The sequence below is a fragment of the Coffea arabica genome, chromosome 9e (assembly GCF_036785885.1).
Source record: "Coffea arabica cultivar ET-39 chromosome 9e, Coffea Arabica ET-39 HiFi, whole genome shotgun sequence".
In the NCBI taxonomy this organism is placed as follows: Eukaryota; Viridiplantae; Streptophyta; class Magnoliopsida; order Gentianales; family Rubiaceae; genus Coffea; species Coffea arabica.
Genome location: NC_092327.1, coordinates 39,472,716 through 39,493,968, shown reverse-complemented (window position 1 = coordinate 39,493,968; position 21,253 = coordinate 39,472,716). Strand labels below are relative to the sequence as shown.

At 36.3% G+C, this 21,253-nt stretch overlaps 3 protein-coding genes and 1 long non-coding RNA gene across 5 annotated transcripts; 2 read left to right on the top strand and 2 right to left on the bottom strand.

Moving 5' to 3' along the window:
* The first annotated feature begins 1,321 nt into the window (after positions 1-1,321).
* LOC140014499 (uncharacterized) lies at positions 1,322-3,490 on the top strand. Its single transcript, XR_011821263.1, has 2 exons — positions 1,322-2,414; positions 2,529-3,490. It is a non-coding gene; the product is annotated as an uncharacterized lncRNA (long non-coding RNA).
* A 3,495-nt stretch (positions 3,491-6,985) lies between these two features.
* LOC113710334 (uncharacterized membrane protein At1g16860-like) lies at positions 6,986-12,019 on the top strand. Its single transcript, XM_027233281.2, has 4 exons — positions 6,986-7,976; positions 9,553-9,708; positions 9,933-10,144; positions 11,465-12,019. The coding sequence occupies exons 1-4, from the start codon at positions 7,173-7,175 to the stop codon at positions 11,655-11,657; spliced, it is 1,365 nt and encodes a 454-aa protein (XP_027089082.1). The 5' UTR covers positions 6,986-7,172; the 3' UTR covers positions 11,658-12,019.
* Positions 12,020-13,071: 1,052 nt separating this feature from the next.
* Positions 13,072-14,223, bottom strand: LOC113710566 (tropinone reductase-like 3; the record flags this gene model as incomplete). Its single annotated transcript, XM_072065825.1, has 4 exons — positions 13,072-13,416; positions 13,518-13,619; positions 13,706-13,831; positions 14,056-14,223. Coding segments are annotated over 4 exons (546 nt in total), but the record flags the coding sequence as incomplete, so codon positions are not given.
* Positions 14,224-15,652: 1,429 nt separating this feature from the next.
* Positions 15,653-20,878, bottom strand: LOC140014510 (EH domain-containing protein 2-like). Of its 2 annotated transcripts, none has more exons than XM_072065433.1 (15): positions 20,802-20,878; positions 20,109-20,177; positions 19,950-20,007; positions 19,135-19,190; positions 19,005-19,047; positions 18,847-18,908; positions 18,396-18,515; positions 18,150-18,252; positions 18,006-18,055; positions 17,553-17,681; positions 17,215-17,466; positions 17,031-17,110; positions 16,438-16,564; positions 16,174-16,317; positions 15,653-16,082 (listed from the first exon to the last, which is right to left on the bottom strand). In XM_072065433.1, exons 1-15 carry the CDS (start codon positions 20,832-20,834, stop codon positions 15,894-15,896), a joined length of 1,515 nt encoding a protein of 504 aa, XP_071921534.1. In that variant the 5' UTR covers positions 20,835-20,878; the 3' UTR covers positions 15,653-15,893. The 2 variants fall into 2 exon arrangements, with proteins under 2 accessions (XP_071921534.1, XP_071921535.1); XM_072065434.1 differs by having other exon boundaries at positions 19,005-19,044.
* Between the last annotated feature and the right edge of the window lie 375 nt (positions 20,879-21,253).

Genomic DNA, 21,253 nt, shown 5'->3' with positions numbered 1-21,253 from the left:
ACTTGATTGAACACAAATTAAGCTTAACTAGATTTGATGAACAAAAGCTCGAGTTCGAATTTGAGTAATGCAAAATAAAATCGATTTCGAATTCTATATCGAATCCAAGTTTTTTTTACTTGAACTCTACTCGACTTGAGTCTCGATTGCACCCGTAAAAAGGCCTAACAGTGCGTAGTCCTTCATTGAGGATTGTTTTGCAAGGTGACAAGGTTGGCAACTTTTGGAAATCTATTTAGGCATGAGAATAGAATAAAATAGAATGAATCATATTTTGCAGTGAACTAACCAATAGGCAAGGAGACGTTAAGGCACTTGTTTACCTAAAGCTGCAAAGATCTTGCTTAATTTGCATTCATCTATAGGAATTTTGAAAGTGGAAACCAAAACAAAACAAAGGGAAAATGGCAGTTGCCAATTTGTGGTATCGTTGTGTGAAAGAGGATACTATAGAAATTGGACTACCTATGATGATCCAAGTATAAGAGCCCACAAAGGGTTTGGGCTTTTAGGCCCTTAAGTGGGTGAAAATTTTGGTCTCGTTTGGGGTTCTCACCTCTCGAGTCTCAGTTCCCAAACACTTTACCTTGGCCGGCTCCCAAAAATAATACGAAAAATAAACAGACAAAAAAAGAAAAAGAAAAGAAATTGTTTTTCCCACATGTTGTATTTACCATCTTTGGATCATGAGTCTTTATCTTTGGTATTATAAAATTTTTTGTGATTATTTGTTTTTCATCTTTTACTCTCAAATAAGTAAGAAATTTATACATATAACTACCAAAACAAACCAATAATACTTATTCAATTTTAACTTCCAATAACTCTTCCTCTTTTTTCATCTTTTCTTTTGGCAAATCAAACTTCTAATAACTTCTACCTTTGTTGTTAAAAAAAAAAAAAAAAAACTCTTACCATTCTATTGTTAAAAAAAAAAAAAAAAAACTTTGTTTTAATTTGCACATCCATGAGATGTGCTTATCCCATTAGTTTACTTTATCGCACTAGATCGTATAATTGTCTAAATTTGAAGAAAATGGAAAATTTTACTTAATAAAAAAAGATTATATGTTTTATCTCACTCTTTAACATCCTACATTCTTACTTTACAATCTACTTTTCTATTGATAAAAAAAAAAAAGACTACACATATCATGGATAATAAGATAAACATTGCAAACTGTCAATTATGTTCGTTGCATGTAGAAATTATTCAGAATTTTTTATGTGTAGCTAGAAAATTGCGATACAAAAAATTCATTTCAAGACTATTCAAGAAAAGAAAAGGTTTTTATCCCCAAAAAAAAAAAAAGAAGGAAAAGACTAAACTGCCGAGGAGTAGACGGTAATTTGACAAACTCCCAGCGACCTTCTGAGCTCCCGCCCGTAAATTCATCTTCCTTCCTTGTAAAATCGCTGCTGCAAATTGCAAAATCGATTCGTTTATCAGTAACAAATTTTACTTGCTTTCCTCTCCACGATCCTAATACTCTTCCGGAAGGTTCGGTTTTCTTCTTCTCCATTTTCTGTACAGATTTAAGCTGCTACTACTACTTGGTAGAGTACTTATTTTGCTGATGATGACTTTCTATCTCCCTATTTGAATCACGATCGAACTTTTTAAAATATCTGCTGTAGCTCTCTATCTTTGAAGGTACGTTTATTCTCCATTTTCGAATTTCGGCAGCGTAATCGTTGTTTCTGTGTGTATGAGCAGATAGCGCTAATTTGCTTCGATTAGTCGGACCTCATTTCCTTAATTAATTAGACTTCTCTTCGTTAATTATAAACTGATACCGATCTGCCTCCCTTTTTCCCCCCAATAAATTTAGTTTTTCTTCGTTTTGGTAAATTTTATACATCTTCCCTTGTCATTATTTTTTAGAATCGCTAAAATATTTGTCTGCAGATGGGAACCCATTAATTGGCTGAAATTAATAGCTTGTTGCTAACATATTAGCATCTGGTGAGCTGCAAAATTACAATTGAGAACTTAAAAAGTATTTGAGGTTGTTGGCTGCAATATAATGATTTCGGTATCAACGTACAGAAGAATGTTAATTTGGGACAGTTTCTTCTTGTCAATTTCCTCTTTTTAACACGTGAAAGTTTGGGGTATCAAAATTGAATGACGTTTTCTGAGCTGTGGAACTGACGAATCTACAGAGGATGAAAGCATGGGGTTTTCATCTAGAAGTGAAGAATGTTACAATTAGGTTTTTAGACAGCAGAATCTAGATTCATCATGAGGCTTGATTTTTGATCTGATTGATGCACGTGGGGATGCTGATTATGTCCCACTTTTGCTTCAATCATTTGCGAAGGTATTAAACATGTACTCCGAGGTTCCAAAATTTTATTACGTACCAGTTCAGAACATGTCCTTGATGCTTCTTGTCACTGAACAGGAACAGGTACAGAGCTTTTGTGGTTAAATTTAGTTATTGAACTTTTACTTCTGCACACGAGTTCATTCTTTGCGTAACTTTTAGCTGGAAAGTGAAGAAAGTTTAACCTATATACTGCAGCCAGGTTGCATAAACAGGCATCGTTAGTATCAGTTTCATTTAGTTTTTGATCATTAGGATGCTGGTCTCACCATTCTATGTAACGCTGGATCTGCATTTCCGGGGTTTGGTTATAGAGAGATATGAGATTCTGCGTACTGATAGCGTCGAACTTTGTGCGGGTTACCATGGAAAAAGGCAATAGACCGGTTCAAATGTAGAGAGAAGTACTTTAAGGCAGTATTAGTATCCGCATCAAGTCAGAAAGACGAAACGATTGAGAACATCTTTTCATCGGCCTTGGCACCGTTGAAATCAACTTGATAGCGTTGACAGCTTGCTGCCTTTGCTCCGGTTTCACTTTTTACTCTGAATTCCAGTAAATAAAGATCATGGATTTTGCGTCTAAGAGGTCCAATAGGTTAGTGGCATTCTTCACTTTCGGGGCTCTGTGCATTTGCTTGCAACGAGTGATCCAGATAATGGTATTGAAAGACTGGAAGACAGCATTATTGTTGCATTTGTCTCCTTACCGATAGCATTATTGAATTGACTGCGTGCTAATTCTTGACCATGTACGAGAGGAGATTGCTGTCCTCTGCTTGGGCTCACTGAGCAGTAAGTTGTGATTGCGGCGGAGCGGTGCAAGCCCTCACAACTGTTGGTCATCAGACGTTTAGGAGAGGGTTTGATATGGCCAGCCATCCAGGGTATGGAGGAGTCTCCGGTTTTTCGACAATTGGAAAAGAAAATATAGATGGTTTGACGCCGGGATATGTGACATAGTAAACTATAGCACAAAGAAGCAGTATAATATTTGGATGACGGCCGGGAAATATTATCATTAATCCTCAAATGATTGGACAAAGCTTCCTGTCTAACCCTGATCTGATTTGAGAATAAATACAAGTTGATGCTGTCTCTTAATGCATGACTACAAAGAATTGTTTAACTAATCACATGATCACATTCGACTTTTAAAACATGTGTTGTTAGCAGATTAATTTGCGTACTTTGTTGTAAATGACGCAATGAAGTGCACTGGAATGCGGAAAGAACCGGTGTATTATACGTTATAAATATACGACGGCATGCGCCAAATGAGAGCCTTTGCGAGTCTAAGCTTAAGAAAGCAAAAGGTCACCCACCGCTTCCTTGTTTATTACTAGATCTGATAGTGACATCATGAAAAAAAGAGTTTAGTTTCCAAAAACATTAATTGCTCTTAATGGAAATGGAATCGGTGCTGGATTTGTTAAACATCTGCCAGGCTCCCTCAAAAGACACAAGTACCATACCTGGTTGACGTTTTACCACCGCATTGGATCAGTCGTATTTGGATCAGTCGTATTTGAATAACTATAATTGATCCTAGTCACTACTTCAGAAGTATTATTGATGGAGACACCAACCAACCCCTTCAAATTCCTCGAAACGTGGTACAAATATTGTCATGGAAAGTATCATAATTTTTATATTTTGGGATGTTTCAAAACATTCGTCATATTAGAAAAGTCAAAGTATCTTTTAGTCTCTCTTTTTAATATAATCCTTTTTTTCTAATAATATACATGTTATCATTCAAATTTAAGATTTAAATTTGTAGGGGGTAAAATTGAAAAGATAAGTACGATCATCACAATCAAATCACTATTTTTAAAAAATTGAATTCCCGGAATATGACTGAATAATTGAAACGGAGGGAAAGTACATTTTTCTTTCGAAAGATATGTATGTACTCAGCTTAATTGACCAACTTCTGAATCATATATATATATATATAATAAAGTCGTATTCTCATTCTTATCCCTTCATGTTTTCTCTTTCCTATGTGGTTTAACAAGACGGCAAATAGTTTCCTACGTGGATTGTTCCTTTTTTATTTAGATATATATCAATTCTTATTTCCTATAAAAATTCTTAATAGTATATGATTCTTATTTTCTACTCAAAAAAGGAACTGGAAAGTAATGCGATATAAATAAAAGAGACATGAATATCTCTATTAGATATATCTCCAAATTCATGCCAATAATTTGTGTACTGCATAGGGAACCGAAGTAAATAAGAATTGTTATCACTACAAGAAGTTGAAAAGTAACTAATTTCAAAAGGAACCATTAATAACAGAAGTCAATATCTAATGTTGGAAATAGGATTCTTAATAAATTTTATTATTAAGTGCATTATCAAGACATAGTGCATAGCACGAAATTTATGGAAAAGAAAAAGTTAATTGAATCCAATTAACTATATATATTTGAGCACGGGCTTGTAAATTCCTATAAACCCGTTCGTTGTTAATCAAAACATGCAGGTTATACTCATTGTTAGGTTATAGGATTCACAATAAATCTCTGCTCAGATGGTGGGGAGTATTTAGTGTGTGGACCCACACCATAGAAGTCCACGGACTTAAAGAACTCGATATGGTTGAGGTGTTCTTTCAAGATAAGTAAAATCTGTCTTGAGAACGCACTTTTATTTTCTATAAAAATTCTTAATATTATAGGATTCTTATTTCCTACCCGAAGTTATGTACTTTAAACAATTTAAATCAAGATAAACCTACGTTTAATGTTCTTATCAATATCTCTTTATATTCTTATCAATTCTTATTTTTTATGCCTACACTACATATAACCTCTAATATATTGATTTCAAGTATCAAATTAATGGTTAGGTATTTTCAGTACAAGCGATTGGCACATTAAAGTATCGATTTTGGATTTCCACTCATCTTGATTATCAGGTACATCTTCTTTTAATAAATATTTTTTTTAAAAGGCATGTTGATCTTCAATTATAAAAGTTTAATAACATATCTTGAATTTTGTTTTTATTTTTATTTTCTGTTTATTTTTTTATGAACACATAGGATTAGTAATATATCTTGAATTAGTAATAAATTTCTCTTATATTTTACATATTATATATCACATAATATTTTTGCCTTTAATTTTGATAAATCATTATCAGATTTGTGGAACCGACAACCAATACTAACCTGAAGCATTTTTTTCCCAGATCTCAATTAGTATAACATATGATTCTAATCAACAACATTTCAATACACTTCATATGAATAATTCATCAGAGGGTTCAACAAAAATCACAGAGGAAGGGAATTTTCATAAAAAGATTTACATGAGAAGGTAGATTTAATATACTATTTTACTTTCTTAAATTATAATATTTACGTATTGTTATACACAATCTTGAATGCGATAAATCATTTAATTTTTTATACTTAGTTATCCTGCTTTACTATCATGCAGTGATAATGGAAAATCAATAAATGCTGATTTGTACGGACAAATCGAGGAGAATGTTCAAACAGAAAAAAAAACAAAAACAAGTTTCTGAAGAGTAGAATATTATTTGATACTATTTACTGCACTTTTTATTTATTTTCAAGTTTTTGAATGTTGTGGTATTGTCGAATGTTATTTTTTCCATTTTTGAATTATTATTTACAGAATTAGATGTTCAAATTTATATTATAAGAATACTTTATATTACAATGCGCATATAGTAATATACTTAAGAAAAGTTATAATAAAATATACATTAAGTTTGTATTTCATATCGAATTTTTTATAAAATTGACTAAATAATTTATTATTTTTTGAAGATTCCTGTTCAACGAACGGTACAAAACTAGTTTTGTTAGAAAGCAAGGTGTCTGTCTATCCATCATATCATCCATCATCGAAGCATTGGACTAGGTAAAGTACTAATGGTACTTAGCATTCTAAGCACGCGAAATAAATAGGTCTTGATGTAGTAGCTAAGATTGAGATATCACTACTACTGCTTATTAAACAAGTTGCAAATTTCAATCCAACTTTCAAAAGCCAAGTAAATCCTACTAGTAAAATGTAAACAATCCTGTGCATGGACGGGGGGTAGCTCAGTTTAATTGAGAAATGCCTAGGATGAAAGGGATGGTCGGTAGCTCCGAACTACCATTCCATCATAGCCATTGATTCCTTTCACAATATCTCATTTTCCACAGGATTCCATGGGTTAAAAAAAAAGACCCCACTCTACAATTTGGGACCCAAGCACCACATGGATCCCTTCAAAATCTGAAGGTTTAAAATCCCTGACCCTACTCCTTAACCCAAATTGTCACCGACACAAACAACCAAAACCCAGAAATTACAGCCAACAACCCAAAATAAAACAAAACACAACTGGTTTCATACCTTGCTTGCACTGCCAGACCGTAGCGTATACACTCATTGCCTACTTCTTGATTTGATATTGATGACCTTTCTATTGTATTGTATACATGACAATAAAGACCGGAGAGCAGACACTGGACGTGGACAAACATGTCCTTATCACAAATCACAGCCCCTGTTTTGTCTTTTCACATGAACACCCTCCCTCCTGACGTCACCCTCCTCTCCCATGCTCTCTCAAGTCTCACCTAAACACACTCTCACTCACACTCTCACTCTCACTAAACTCTTTTCTTCGCAACTGTGCTTGAAAACTCTCCCAAACCAAAACAAAAAAATAAACCAAAAACTAAAACACATAAATTAAAGCAGAAAAAAAAAGGAAAGAAAGAACCTAGCAAAGGTGTTCAGAGTTCAGAGAAGCTTGAATTTATATAATCAAAAGAAAAAAAAAAAAAAGAGAAGGAAAGAAAAGATGAGTGGTCGGACCGGGTCGCACCAGCTGAGCAATGGGTTGTACGTATCCGGTAGGCCCGAACAGCTGAAAGAGCGGCAGCCGACAATGGCTTCCCGCGCCGCCCCCTACACGGGGGGCGACGTTAAGAAATCCGGCGAGCTGGGGAAAATGTACGGCATCGACTTCACCGCCGCAGCCGGGGACCACCACCCCCATCCCCATCCCTCCGGGGCTCCACCTCCTCTGAAGCCCTCGTCGAGGCACTCCTCGTCCTCGCAGCACAACAGTGGATCTCTCAGATCCGGCCCGAACTCAGGCCCATTGGGCCAGAAATCCGGTAACTCGGGCCCCATGCCGCCCAAGAGGTACACCTCTTCCTCCTCCTCCTTTTCCGGGCCCATGACCCCGATTCAGCCCACAGGGCTGATTACCTCTGGGCCATTGGCCACCAGTGCCGCCGGTGCCCGAAGTGGTCGGTCTGGCCAGCTCGAGCCGCATGCTGGACCGACCACTAAACCTGCTTACGGTTCCGCCGTCACTAGCTTGAGCCAGGACGGCAGGTACGGGTTCAGGGTTTCGCGGGCGGCAATGTGGGTGTTTTTGATAGTGGTGGTGATGGGTTTGGTGGTGGGGGCGTTTTTAATGGTGGCGGTGAAGAAGTCGGTTATCTTGTTGGCCGTGGCGGGGGTTTTGGCTCCGGTTTTGGTCATCCTTTTGTGGAATTTTGCCTACAAGAAGAGAGGGTTATTAGGATATTTAAGGAGATACCCGGACGCTGAGCTGAGAGGTGCCGTGGATGGGCAGTACGTCAAGGTCACGGGGGTAATTTCTCAATTTTTGAATTTTTTTTAATTGCAATGTCTTATTATTTTATTGATGGTTAATCGAGTTTGTTTGAGTTTTTATTCTATTATTTACTTGGGGATTCATTTTTGTTTAGTGTAGGTTTATTATTGGTGGTTCTTTTATTGTATAGAGGGGGTAATTGTGGTTCCTGCATGTTCCCCCAACCCCCCCCCCCCTTATTTTATTGTGTTGCTAATTTGTTGTCAATTGACAAATTTAACCCTGAAGGTCTTCTTTTGTAGATATCTCATGCAGAATGTGATGTGACTGTGTTTGCAGGCATTTGAATTTTGCCAATTTTTGTTGGAGGGTTTTGAACGTTCAAGGCATAGCAAAAAAATAATACTAGGTTTGGAACTAGTTATGATTTTTTTCGAATATCAAATGAGTAAGAATTTACTGATTGGCTTCTGATTGTGTGGATTGTTGCATTACCATTGGAAAGCAGAATAATTGCATTAATTGCTAATTGTTTCGGCGGCTTGTCGGTTTAGGGCCGTTGGATGTTCTGTTTGTCGAAGTTAGACGTAATTCAGACATATCTTTAGTGATTGGGAAGAAAGAAAATGATTGGCTTAAAACTAGGAGTTTTAAGTATATGTTCTGTATTCTTCTCCTAGAAAGTGTTCTAGTTACTTTTTCTGAGAAAAAATGTCCGTGAACTGATTGGCCTTCTCATGATTGGTCGAGATATTTTACATTCATTTACAAAGTGCTTGTCAATAAATTCCGACAATCTAATGTTCTCTCTTCGTGGATTTTTCTGTAGTCGAGTACCGTCATTACATATGGCATGGTGAGGCTAAAGGACTTTTATTCTGCTGTCGCTACGCGCCATTTGTAAAGAAAAAAATTCCGGTTATTACAATATGTCCGAACTCAGGAATCAGGGCTTATTTCATTAATTGCTGTAATTTTAGTTTATATAAACTATTGGTTGACTTCCGGTTTTCATACTTTTTAGAAGCATAAAAGTTTTTCGACGCTCATTTTCTTCAGATATTTCCTTTTCCTCTCATCCGAGAAAGCTTAGAAATCTGGCTAGTATTATCTGCCACAAATTATTGTTGCTATTTCTAATATATATCTCCAAAATTGATTCACCCCAGCATCTCCTTCTCCCCTCCCCCACCCCACAATTTGAGGTTTGTTACCTTAAATCTACTTTTTTTCTTAAGCATTTCCTTTAGAATATGAATCCTTCCGGAGATGAGGATGCAGTGAGATTACTTTTTGAAAAGTAATCTCATTGGTAAGTAACATTGGTGATACGTCCCTCCTAGTCTCTAAGTTTTATTCTTCATGTGTGTGGAAGTCTGTCCTCCTATTGTGAATGCTTCATCTGTTGTCATTTCTGATTTGAGGCATTCAAATGGTAAGGACATAGTTGAGTGTCACTGGAGATGTGTTCTACAAAATGTGGCTATCATTGTGCTGTGCTTACAGTTGAATTCTATATAGCAAGTATGCAGATGTCAATTTGTAACAACATTCCATGGTTTTTCCTAATCCTTTCAGAAGCTAAGAGCTGCCTGATGACTTCTGTATGTAGGTCGTCACCTGTGGAAGTATTCCTCTTGAATCTTCTTTTCAGAGGGTTCCAAGATGTGTTTATACATCAACAGTATTGCATGAATACAGGGGATGGGGTGGAAAATCTGCAAATGCTAAACACCGTTTTTTCTCATGGGGATGTAGACATTCAGAGGTCAGTTCATTATTTTGGTTCTAATATCAGGAAATTAATTGTTTGAATGTCTTAGTATTGTTATCCAACATAAGTTGATACCAAGAGTCAAGCATGAAATCAGTTGGCGGCATCTTCTGTATTTAGCTTCAGAATAGTTGTTATTGGGGTGATAGCATGTGAAGGTTACAATTATTGCTGCTTTACGGCTACAATAACCTTGTACCTTACATCTCTTTTAACAGAAATATGTGGCTGACTTTTACATTTCGGACTTCCAATCTGGTTTAAGAGCTCTAGTGAAAGCTGGGTATGGAGCTAAGGTAACTCCATTGGTCAAACCAACAACAGTTGTTGATATAACAAAAGGGAACAAGGAATTATCTCCAAATTTTCTGCGCTGGCTTGCTGATCGAAGCCTCTCAAGTGATGACCGGATTATGCGTCTTAGAGAAGGGTAAGTTTGTAAATTGATTGGATTCTTTCATTCATGTTATTGCTTTGATTCATGCAATCTACTCTCGTTCTGTATCCTAATTGCTAATACTACTTTTCGCAACTTGCACACATCATGAACAGTCTCACGATCTACTTCTATTATTGTTGTTTCAGCATTTTTGTCGTGTTTCTGGGAACACATGCAAGGCTTTAGAATTCTAAATGAGTTTCTCACTTGTATATGACTGAAAAACTTGGGAAAGGGAGCTCCAGCTCTCTTGATTTTCCATGTTAATCTAATTCATTAATCTTTTTTGCTGTTGTTATTTCTGTAATTCTGTTACAGCTAGTTGATGAGGAAAAAAATGAATTTGACCAACGACTAAATTATTATCCTTCCATGCACAATTCCATGGATGAAAGTTGGTGTCTAAATTTGTATTGCTAGTACCATATCTCTAAGCAGAAGTGTGGAATATATAAAATGCTACATTGCATCTTTCTAAAGGTTATACACACACACACACGCATATATTGTAGTTTGTATATGGAAATTGCTTAATTGGAGGATTTATTATACATGGGGAAAAATTCTTGCCAAATGCATGGAAATATTGTAAAGGGTTCACAAATAACCTTTATATGGAAGTTAATGTCTTAATCACTTCAAAATAATGAGAAGATTGTACTTTGAACTGCTTTCCTTTTACATTTTGTTTCTGAAAAGATACTGCAAGTAACTAGTTTTAGGAAGTTCAAGTGGGCAATATAAAATGCTTCACGACTATGTACTTTTTATAGAACTTTGTTTGGATTATTGTGTATGATTTGTCTGAATTTGGGAGGAAAGGAAACTTATATGTAGTTAATGTATCTTGCATGCCCGTGTCTTCGGTTATCAGCGTACTTGTGTTACCTATCTACATGCATGCATAAATTCTACATATGTTCTGTAGAGTAGAGAGGAGAAAAACTATTTGAATAGGATTTGGAAAGGAATGATTTTGATGTGCCAGAAATAGATGTAAGAATGTCTTGAGCGATTTTCTAAGAAGCAACCTGGTTTGAAGCTTTATTGCTACTTTGCTTGTATGTTGGTGAAATAGAAGTTTCAACATATCACCTACAGTGAAAGGAAACCTCTTTGTGTTAGCTTATCGCAACAATATCGCAACAAGGAGAATATCTAGAGGGGCCATATAGATTCCACCTGAATAGTGAGATGGATGAGCTTTTGAAGTGTGTTTTAGTAGATTGCATGTTTGGATGCGATTTGTATTCTATTTACCGCAATCGCTTTTGACACCAAGTTGATCTGAATTTGTTCCTTGTATGGCAGTTATATCAAAGAAGGAAGCACTGTAAGTGTCATGGGAACTGTCAGTCGGCATGAAAATGTGCTTATGATTGTGCCACCCACAGAGCCCATATCAACCGGTTGTCAGTGGACCCGCTGCCTTCTACCGACCTATGTTGAAGGTCTTGTATTGACATGTGATGAAAGTCAGACTGCTGATGTTATCCCTGTATAGATATACCTAAGCTCATCAGTTGAACTTGTGTTTACTGCTTACTACAAGTATACAGTGGAAGGGTGAACCTGATCATATGTGAAACCCGCCAAACCACATTGTCTATACTTGCCGAGGATTTCAAGTATGCCATATAAGTTGGCCTGTAAAAAGACAATTAGGAAGACCAAAGATCTCACAATATGTGAGTGTAAATTATGAAAAATCATGTTGCTGATTATGTGTTGGCTTTTTATGGATACCTGGAAGTGACCAAAAAGCAGTTCCTGCAGCTAGGCAGTGCTTGTTGTGCTGATGTTTATTTCAGCATTTTGACCTTTAACTGCGTTATGTACATAAGTTGTCGTGGTGCCTTTAGCCTTGATGGTTTTCTTCATATGTATATTCTGGTTTGGCATTCTTTAGATTGATTCCATTCTAGGTCATATGTGAAACTAAGCATATGTGGTTAAAGTAACTTGAATACATTACTGAGCTGATGTGTCTCGTGACATTTGACCTACAGAGCTGTTTGTGGATTGTATTATGTCGGATTAGTCTTTGCAGAGTAATACATAGCTCGGCAGAGGGATATCAGACCCAGTCGGGGTAGTCCTTTTTGCTTCGTGATCGAGGGATCGATGTTCTTTTTGGCGCTTCTCAGGCTGCCGTGCATGCAAGGCCAGCCCCAGTAGTCGCCAACTATTTTGGCTCGCACTTGGATTTTTTTTCAAAAAAATTTGTAGCTATTTCTTTAATGTTTCAGTTCAATGTTAATGGAAAGAGCTAAGTGCATTTATATTTTTATTGGATAATATCTAGTGAAGGCATTTATCAGAACCAGAGCTCTTTCTTTTCCTTGGTTTCTGAGATATGATATATCTCGTAAAGTCATAACAGCTATACCTAACTGTTTTCCAATTCCAACATGTACGTCCAGAAGCAAATATTCAGCAAGACTAAACATATGGATTCACCTGCCATGTACGTCGTGCATTTCAAGAGTTTTTTTGTTTTTCCTTTTCTTTACTACGGTGTATATCAAGAGTTGATCATACGAAGAACGTTGGCCTGATGTTGTTTATTTATGCAACTGGAAACTGGCACCGACATCGATCTATTCCCAAGGTCTGAACTGAGTTTTCAGAGGGGAATTTGAAACAAGCTAAATCTCTCTGTTATGTCAAGGATGATAGCATGAGCAGCAATGTAGCAAGATGCATAATGGCATTTCTTGGACAATCTACCTACACAACGTTGAAACCGGAAATTTGGAGCCTTCTGCTCTCAGGGCCTTGATCAATTCTTTTATCTATCAATTGGCCCCAGCCACATTTGCATCAGGAGTTTTACGTACCAAATGAATCCACCCAAAGACAAAATATATCAACCAAATTAGCAGGAGGAGAAAACCATCCAAAAGCTCATCCAGAAATGAGGAAAGTTCATGGCAAATGATTTTGTGCAACCAAAAGATTTATCTGATCATCTTTCAGGCATGCCAGTCAATTATTAAGCACTTCTTACAATGATGGGTCCTCAAGACAGAAGGTCGGATAAGAGAAGAAAATGGCAACATAATAAATAAAGAAAAGTGAAACGCAAGCTTATATAAAAGCTAACGTATAACTTAAAGTCTGGATGGGATTCCTCCTGCAACTACCAAAGTTTCTCCAGTTATATACGAAGCATCATCAGAAGCCAAAAAGGCAGTGGCTGCAGCCATATCATCTGTGGTTCCAAGTCTGTTAAGCAATGTTTTATCCTCTATGGCCTTCCTCTGCAAAACAAGCCAGTATCACATGGTTCCATGAGAGGGTGGTAGGCACTAAACCTTCCAAACCAACAAAAAACATATAGCTACATATATTGAAATCTTACAACATCAGCATTAGTAGTAATAAATGCAGCAAAATGTGTGGGCACAAAGCCAGGTGCAACACAGTTTACACGAGTATTTGGAGCCATCTCAGCAGCAAGGGCCTGCAACGCACAATGAGAAATCTGTGTATGATCCCCAAGGTTTAACAAAATCCATAACAAGGGTATCAAAACAATATTTTTAAGACCTTGGTAAGCCCAAGAAGGGCTGTCTTGGTCACCCCATACATAGCCATGGAAGCCTGTGGTTGATAGCCAGCAATAGAGGAAATAAGAACTACAGAAGAACCCTTCTTAAGGTAAGGAGCTGCTTCCTGCCACAGAAAAATGCCACAACCACAATTTAATTTTAAAACAGTCAACAGCTTCAATAAATCATGGTGATAGAGACCGAAAAAAAATATTGACCAACGTGATAAAACAACAAAAAATCTCTGCTGGTTCAAACAATAAGGTGTAGTAGAATCATCATCTAAACATGGCCTATTGTGCCAAACATAGAATAACTACAATGAAATGCTCATAAATATGGACTTACTTGTAAAAGAAGTATAGAGGATTTCACATTTATCTCCCATAACTTGTCAAGGACTGGTTCTTTAGTTTCCAAAATGGAATCAACAGATGGATTGGCAGCGGCATTTGATACAACAACATCTATTTTTCCATATTTCTGCAAGAGCACCAGTAATATCCTCAACACTAATTAAAATTAAATGAAGTATACAAGCATTTGATTTAAGTAATAGAAGTAAAACTAAACACGTAATCTTCAAGAAAAATTTGAAATAAAACATGTGGAGAAAACTTGATCCCACAATCCCCACTATTTCTTTTACTATAGACGAGGAATATTACTAAAGCAAAAGAACAAAATATTCTAACCGTGCGCTCTACAGAATGCACGAAGCCAGGTGGTCAACATCATAGGATTGCGAAGATGTATAATAGCATGACTCATAGCAAGAGAATATCTTAAGTTGTCCTCATAAAGAAAAAGTACAATACTAATAACATGCAAGTTAAATCAGATCCGAGGTAAGCTTCAAGCCTTCCTTCAACCAAACAAAGATAATTCATCAACACATCACCAGCAAAATTGACTTGCTGAAGCCCCCTTTTCCTATAGAAAACCATGTTCAGAAGGCACTTGGAACCGAGACTAAGACCTTTTTCGGGTGCATTCTAAAGAACCGCAATGCATAGGTAAACTTTTTAGGTTTGCCATCCTTCCTTTTTTGAAGCTTAAAGGCTGTTATTCCACCTCCGATGGTCACAGTAGGAGAGGCTGCTCCTACTTTTCATGGATACATACATAGCCATAGATACCCACACATTCGGCAAAAAAGAGAATACCATGTGCTTGATGAAACCAATCAACAATTAAAGCTGGAAAAGTTACCATCTTTCAGATAAACGAGGAATAAACCATCGCCTCTCAATTAAGGGACAGCGATTTTATGAATTAGGCACATGTTCATTAATAGACAATACAAATTGTTTGTTTCAGTTCATCTAAATTTAATTTATTTGTGTTCAGTTAATCTGAATCCGAAGTCTAAAACTAGAATCCATCATTGACTGCAAGAATTACTCACTCTCAATTGTTGTCGTTTGTGATTCTTCTCCTTCACAATTTTTTTTTCTTTGTAATTTTTTACCAAATTCTTTTGATAATCTTGTTGCTGACTGGACCTAGATAATAATCAAGAATTTTTAATCATGCACCAAACAGGACAAGCGTATATTTATTTTGTGGCAGATATGAATTTCAGGCTACTAATGCGAAACGACCAATGTCCTAATAATTGTTGGCTTAACTGTTTATATACTTTTAATGCAAATTTGAGAAGATCTTAGACGTTTACAAAGAGAGTGACGTTAGGAGAGTTATCATGGACATGCATTAAAGTTTATAATTCAGTTCAGAAAATGAAGCATCTACGAAATAAATTAAACACACATTCGAAAGCCATCCATAATGGACTTTTCAACCCTAGATTTGTTCGTCCCTTGTTTCGTTCCATTTGACTGTTTGGTGCATTCACATTACGCCTTTCCTGGGCAAACCTCCTTCCAATTGGGCTGACTGCAGATCTTATGGAATTGCTAAGGAAGAATGAAGAGGCAAAATGTGGACAGAATGAGATGCCTGGCCTTCCCATTAACAAAGCCAGTACTTGTTTATTGGTATTTCAAACTGGCATTTCAATTTTAACTTCTTACCAAACATGCACTTATAACATGACGCTAGAATCTAAGATAGAAATAGTATAATATAACTGATTCGATTTTGCAGATATGTGTTATGACACTAAGCAGCGGCAAGTTTTACAATTCAAGACATCTTGAAGTAAAATTTAATCGCCCACAACTTTACTCGTAAGGATTCCTAAAGTTTCTCAGGAGCTCTGGAATGTCATAACCCAACATATCGTCCACAGCCTGAATCAACTTAGGCTTCATCTTCTCAAAATCATCAATTTTGTACCCACTTTTTAGGACCTCCCTAAAGTGCTCCACACTCGGAAAATCTCCTGCTGGTAGATGAAACTCTTTTTGGACCTGTTTTAATAAGATCAAAGATTAATTAAAAAGAAAAAGATCTGCCAACACTCGTACAATTGGACAACGGGAATGCAAGAGAGATGTTAACCTTTGCGAATACATCCTCCAGATTATCAATCAGTCGCTGCTGAGTTTTGGCTTTGCCCATCAATGAAGGCATCTCCTTTTTGAGATGGCTCATTATGTAAGCATGAATTTTAGCAGCACGTGCACGTTTAACCAACTCATTGATCTAACATATAGAATTTGGGTCAAAGACTAATTAATTCCATTAAAAACCAATTCTAAAAGTCCTAGAGTTACATATTTATTTGCTGAGACATATCAAACCATACAAAAAAAGTAAGTATACCCGTCGGTCACAAGCTTTTTTAGGAATGTCCATCAAGTCCACCAGAAGGTCATCTTGCTCTTTCTCAAAAAGATCATTTCCAATTGGACCTACTGCTTCTTCATTAACTGGCTTGTCATTGAACGAGCTGCATGGCAAAAAAAAAAAAAAACAAGTCACATGTCCAGTTTTTTTAACCAAGACCAACAATTGAAGCACCTTCTCCAATATCAGGCCACCACATTGAAAAACAAAAAGACCAACACATGCATGGTATTGAATCAACGTATTTGCCGTATGCTTGAGTCTGTATTTTCCTGCAATTACTTAATGTTCAAGTTTCCTTTAAATTTTTCAACAACATTTTCAACATCTAATTATCGCTAAGGGGAGGGAACTTGGGGAGGGGCTAAGAAAAGGGGATTAGAGATTCTGTATTCTACTTTGTTTCGGTTCTGTTAATTCGATTTGAATTATTGAAAATCTTCTGCGCAAGTGAATGATGAAGGTATAACTTACAAGTATCTGGGTAAAATTTGCGTTACTTATTTGGAAACTACGGAAAACACGACATTGAAAATTGAATGAAACAGATGAAACGAAAGTAAACCTACCCAATATAGACACGCACCACCTCTGGGGTATTCAAAATTTTCCCAAGGGACCACATTAATGCACCATATACTCTCATCAACTGTAACAGATAACGTAGTTAGAAGCTACCTAGGATTAGATCCTTCATAGAATTGAAAAAAATAAATGCTGGAAATAGTTCCTAAAATATGATAAGGAGCTTACTTGCTGCGTGTCTACTTGGTCAGCTTTGTTTAAAACAACACGTATCTTGTCATCATTACCACGTAAAGACGAGATGACGCGTTTAAATTCATCACTGATATCTAATTTGTGTGGGTCAAAAAGCAGGAGTATCATATCACATTTTGCAGCAAACCATGAGATAACGCCGGTAAAATCATAACTACGTTGTGTCCGCTGCTTCTCCCCAGACAAAACCCCAGGAGTGTCCACAAAAGTTATATGTTCAAGCAGCTAAAATCGAATGAAAATTGTGTTAGATAATTGCATCTTATAAATTCAAAAGGCAATGCGTATGGCTGCAGCAGGTAATAACTCACAGGATGTGGCATTTGGGAACACTCAAACTTGGACAAAAAGGCTCCTCCAAAAGTTGTCAAGCCAGTAAATGGCATCTCTGCATGAACAACAATGGTGTTGCCAGGAATGCTTCTCTCATCTGGTCCAGACTGAGTAGAAGAAAAAGCAAGTGGTGAACAATAGAGGAGGATAACAATAATTGCAATAGACCCAATATTATAAATGTGAAGTGAACAAGTATTTGCCGTCATAAACAGCTGCACTGGTGGCCCAATGAACAACAATCTAGGCAAATGAAAGTTCTTTGACCCCCAAAAAAAAAGGAGTGAAAATCAGTATATCCTTCAATACCTAGAAATCTACATTGACTATCTTATCTGATTAGAACATACTTCCAGATTAATCTCAACTTCCTAAGAAATATTATACTTAAATGACAAAACTCTGATAATACATTAGTGGATTTTGAGTACCATAACAACAATAAAACGATCAGTAGTTGGTTCTGGTCCAATATGAGCTCCTGCGAATATAAAAATAAACCTTTAGTCGAGGAAAGTCGCCACCAAATAAAAGTATTTGAAGACTCAATTAACAGATATATCGAACTGGCCAACCTGGATAACTACACCCAAGCAAGTGTTTGATAAATGTGGTTTTTCCAGTTGAATATTGGCCCAAAAGCATGACCATTGGTTTGGCGTCAAAATCACTATTTGTCTGAAAGTTGAAGGAAATAAATCAAATGAATACAGATATCTACAACTTCTAGGATGATTATAAGAATCAATGAGATGTGAATAACAGCTAATAAAGCAAGATTTCTAAGGACACAAGCATAGTTGTTTTGTTAATTCACTCACCAGTAATGGCGACCCAAAATCATTGAAATGGTAGGTAACTTCCAAAGGCCTTAGCTTTTCATTGTACAATCTTTTCAAGCCATCAGTGACAGAAGTAACAGGGGCAACGGAACTCAGGGACTGTAAGAATATGGAACCTTACATCAGTCAAGGACTTCAAACCCCCCCCCCCCCCCCCCCCCCCCCCACAAAAAAAACACGAAAAAAAAACACTTGTTTGTCAATTTATGCATTGAAAAAAAAGGTACTCTTCCAAGTCAAGAAGTTGTAGTAGATTTTTCTGTTGGAGAACTTAATTTAAGTCATTGGACGACTTTGTGAAATGGAAAGACACAAACATCACCACATTCATGCAAATAGAGACAGTAAGAAAGCAAAGAGTGAAAAAAGTCAGAATAATCTCCTGAGAGGTAGATCTACAAGGTAATGTTTGGATGAATCAAAGCTATACCTTCTTTGCAGATTTTCTTTTAGATAATTTGACTAGGGGATTGGACTGCAGTTCAGCAGTTCCTGCATTTTTTTTAACAATAGACTTATATGGCATGAGATTATATTTTAGTCAAAAAGAGAAAGAGTGACATTAAACAATAAGAAAAAATATCAGACCATTTCCTTCAAGCTTTTCCTTGACTGGTGATACGTTGGTCTTCTGGAAGGAAGGGGAAGAGAGTGAGAAACCAGAAGCTTGAAGCTTTTATCATAAATTTATTACAACAAAATGAAATGGTGTACTTACGGCCTGTAATGCAGCCAAACCTTCCATCACAGGGAGATTCAGACTTTCCAAGACAGCTAAAAAGAGAAGACACAAAAGCTTCAATACAGCAAAAAGATGTCTAAAAGATCACAGCATCAACTTCAGAAGAAAACTCTGAGCAATAGTTATATATCTAAAATCTTGCCTAGGAGGAAGAGATTCCTGGAATCTAAGTGTTCAATTCAGAAGCAAAGATATTCTATGACATCCTATACCGTCCAACACTGATATTCACTAAAATGCATTTTCAGCTATATAGCATTATCTGGCTGCTTATGTATACTTGGAGACAAGCCATACAGGAATGATGAACACTAAAGCAATTTCTTAGGACAGTAGTGAGATTTCTTTTAAAGAATATGACAAATTAGTCATAAAAATGTCTCGTGCAAAATAGTCTGACAACTTTTAGTAGATTGGCTCAAAAACCTAACTTCCCAACCACAATTTTCACAGATATCTTGAAATTATTTAGGTGCAATTGTATATACTGTTCTTTTGAGATTCTTCCCCTGCAATAGTAAACTGCAACAAGTTAGCCTCACCTTTTAGCTCATAACCAAAATTCTCAACATACCAACAGAGAGAGTTTCTTTCCATCGAAAATGAAAAAAGTGAAGGCAATTTGTAGAATCTACATGCCCATGTGCAATAAACAAATAATCAGCATGAAGGTTTTAAGTTAGATGACGAAAATTTAAGTCTATAGAAAATGCCTTAGATTAAATTTCTGTAAATTCCAATGGCATAAATGAGGTAGAGCTTGGAAAATTTAGGTAATAAAATCCACTTGCCTGCGTTTTTAAGGAGAGCTGAGTTTATTTCATGACCTTCTTGTGCAAGAGCTATCAACTATCAATCAGGGGAAAAAAGAAATAAGAAAGACAAAAAATCAGAACTCAATTCTGGACAATGAATTGACTTTAAATACAAAAGGGGTTCTATAGTGAAACCTGCATTGCAGTGATAAACTCCGTCAGACCAAGGAAACCTTGCTTTTTGGAATCGGCTAATGCCCAGACCTTCAAAAAAAAAATCATAAATACACTAACAAACATGTTTCAAGAGCAATTACCAACTGTGGTAGCAATCACAATGGTCAAACAAACTAGAGAACGGATAATCCATAAGTCCAGAAATTGAAAAGAAATATGGCTCGCTATGGCTCTAAAACCCTGGTAAGGACGATGATCAATGCAATAAAGGTAAACAGCAAAAGAGAGATAACAAAAATTTCGAAGGTAAAATCCTTCAATGTCTTAGCAATTCAATTTCATCTCCTAACGGCAATTGGAGTTTTCCGCTGGTAGATGAATATATCAAAACTGCCTTTGACATCGACAATTTCCACTTTGGAGTGCATAAAATTAAAACACAGATACAGGTACATCAGATTTCATAAATCTAGTACTTCGACTCACTTACTAAACCAATAACCAAAACAATTAAAAAAAAAAACTCCAAATCGACTGTACTAATAATATTTCTTAAGCAGTAGACCAATCGCACATTTAACATTTTTCCTCCAAGAGAGAGAGAGAGAGAGAGAAGGTCCTTTCCATAATCGATATTAAATTATTCATCCACATCACCTACCTACTATGTGCGTACAATAATTCCCCATCCAGACACATAACAGAATATACCTGCTTGAGTTCAGGCCTAGACAAATTGGACATGGCGAAAATTTTCGTAGCATCATTTCCAGTCAAGCGGCCATCGCCGTCTGCACAAAAGGAAAAGTAGAATGCGAAGTAAATAAATCTATAAGAAAGAAAGAAAAGAAACGAAAAGAAAGAAAGAAAGAAAGAACATAGTTAACGATTAATTGGAAGGGAAGAACAGCAACTAAATTAATTTGAACGAAAAAGTTATGACCAAAAAAAGAAGGAAAAACCTGTTCATTAATAGACAATACAAATTGTTTGTTTCAGTTCATCTAAATTTAATTTATTTGTGTTCAGTTAATCTGAATCCGAAGTCTAAAACTAGAATCCATCATTGACTGCAAGAATTACTCACTCTCAATTGTTGTCGTTTGTGATTCTTCTCCTTCACAATTTTTTTTTCTTTGTAATTTTTTACCAAATTCTTTTGA

Bases quoted from the DNA above. Each gene is read 5' to 3' on its own strand.
- LOC113710334 (XM_027233281.2), top strand. From the start codon at position 7,173: ATGAGTGGTCGGACCGGGTCGCACCAGCTGAGCAATGGGTTGTACGTA. The intron at 7,977-9,552 runs GTAATTTCTCAA...TTCTGTATGTAG, and splicing joins AGTACGTCAAGGTCACGGGG to GTCGTCACCTGTGGAAGTAT. The intron at 10,145-11,464 runs GTAAGTTTGTAA...CTTGTATGGCAG, and splicing joins ATTATGCGTCTTAGAGAAGG to TTATATCAAAGAAGGAAGCA.
- LOC140014510 (XM_072065433.1), bottom strand. From the start codon at position 20,834: ATGTCCAATTTGTCTAGGCCTGAACTCAAGCAG. The intron at 19,191-19,949 runs GCAAGTGGATTT...TTCTCTTTTTAG, and splicing joins AGCTCTCCTTAAAAACGCAG to CTGTCTTGGAAAGTCTGAAT. The intron at 18,516-18,846 runs GTATAGCTTTGA...ATATTCTTACAG, and splicing joins AAAGAAAATCTGCAAAGAAG to TCCCTGAGTTCCGTTGCCCC.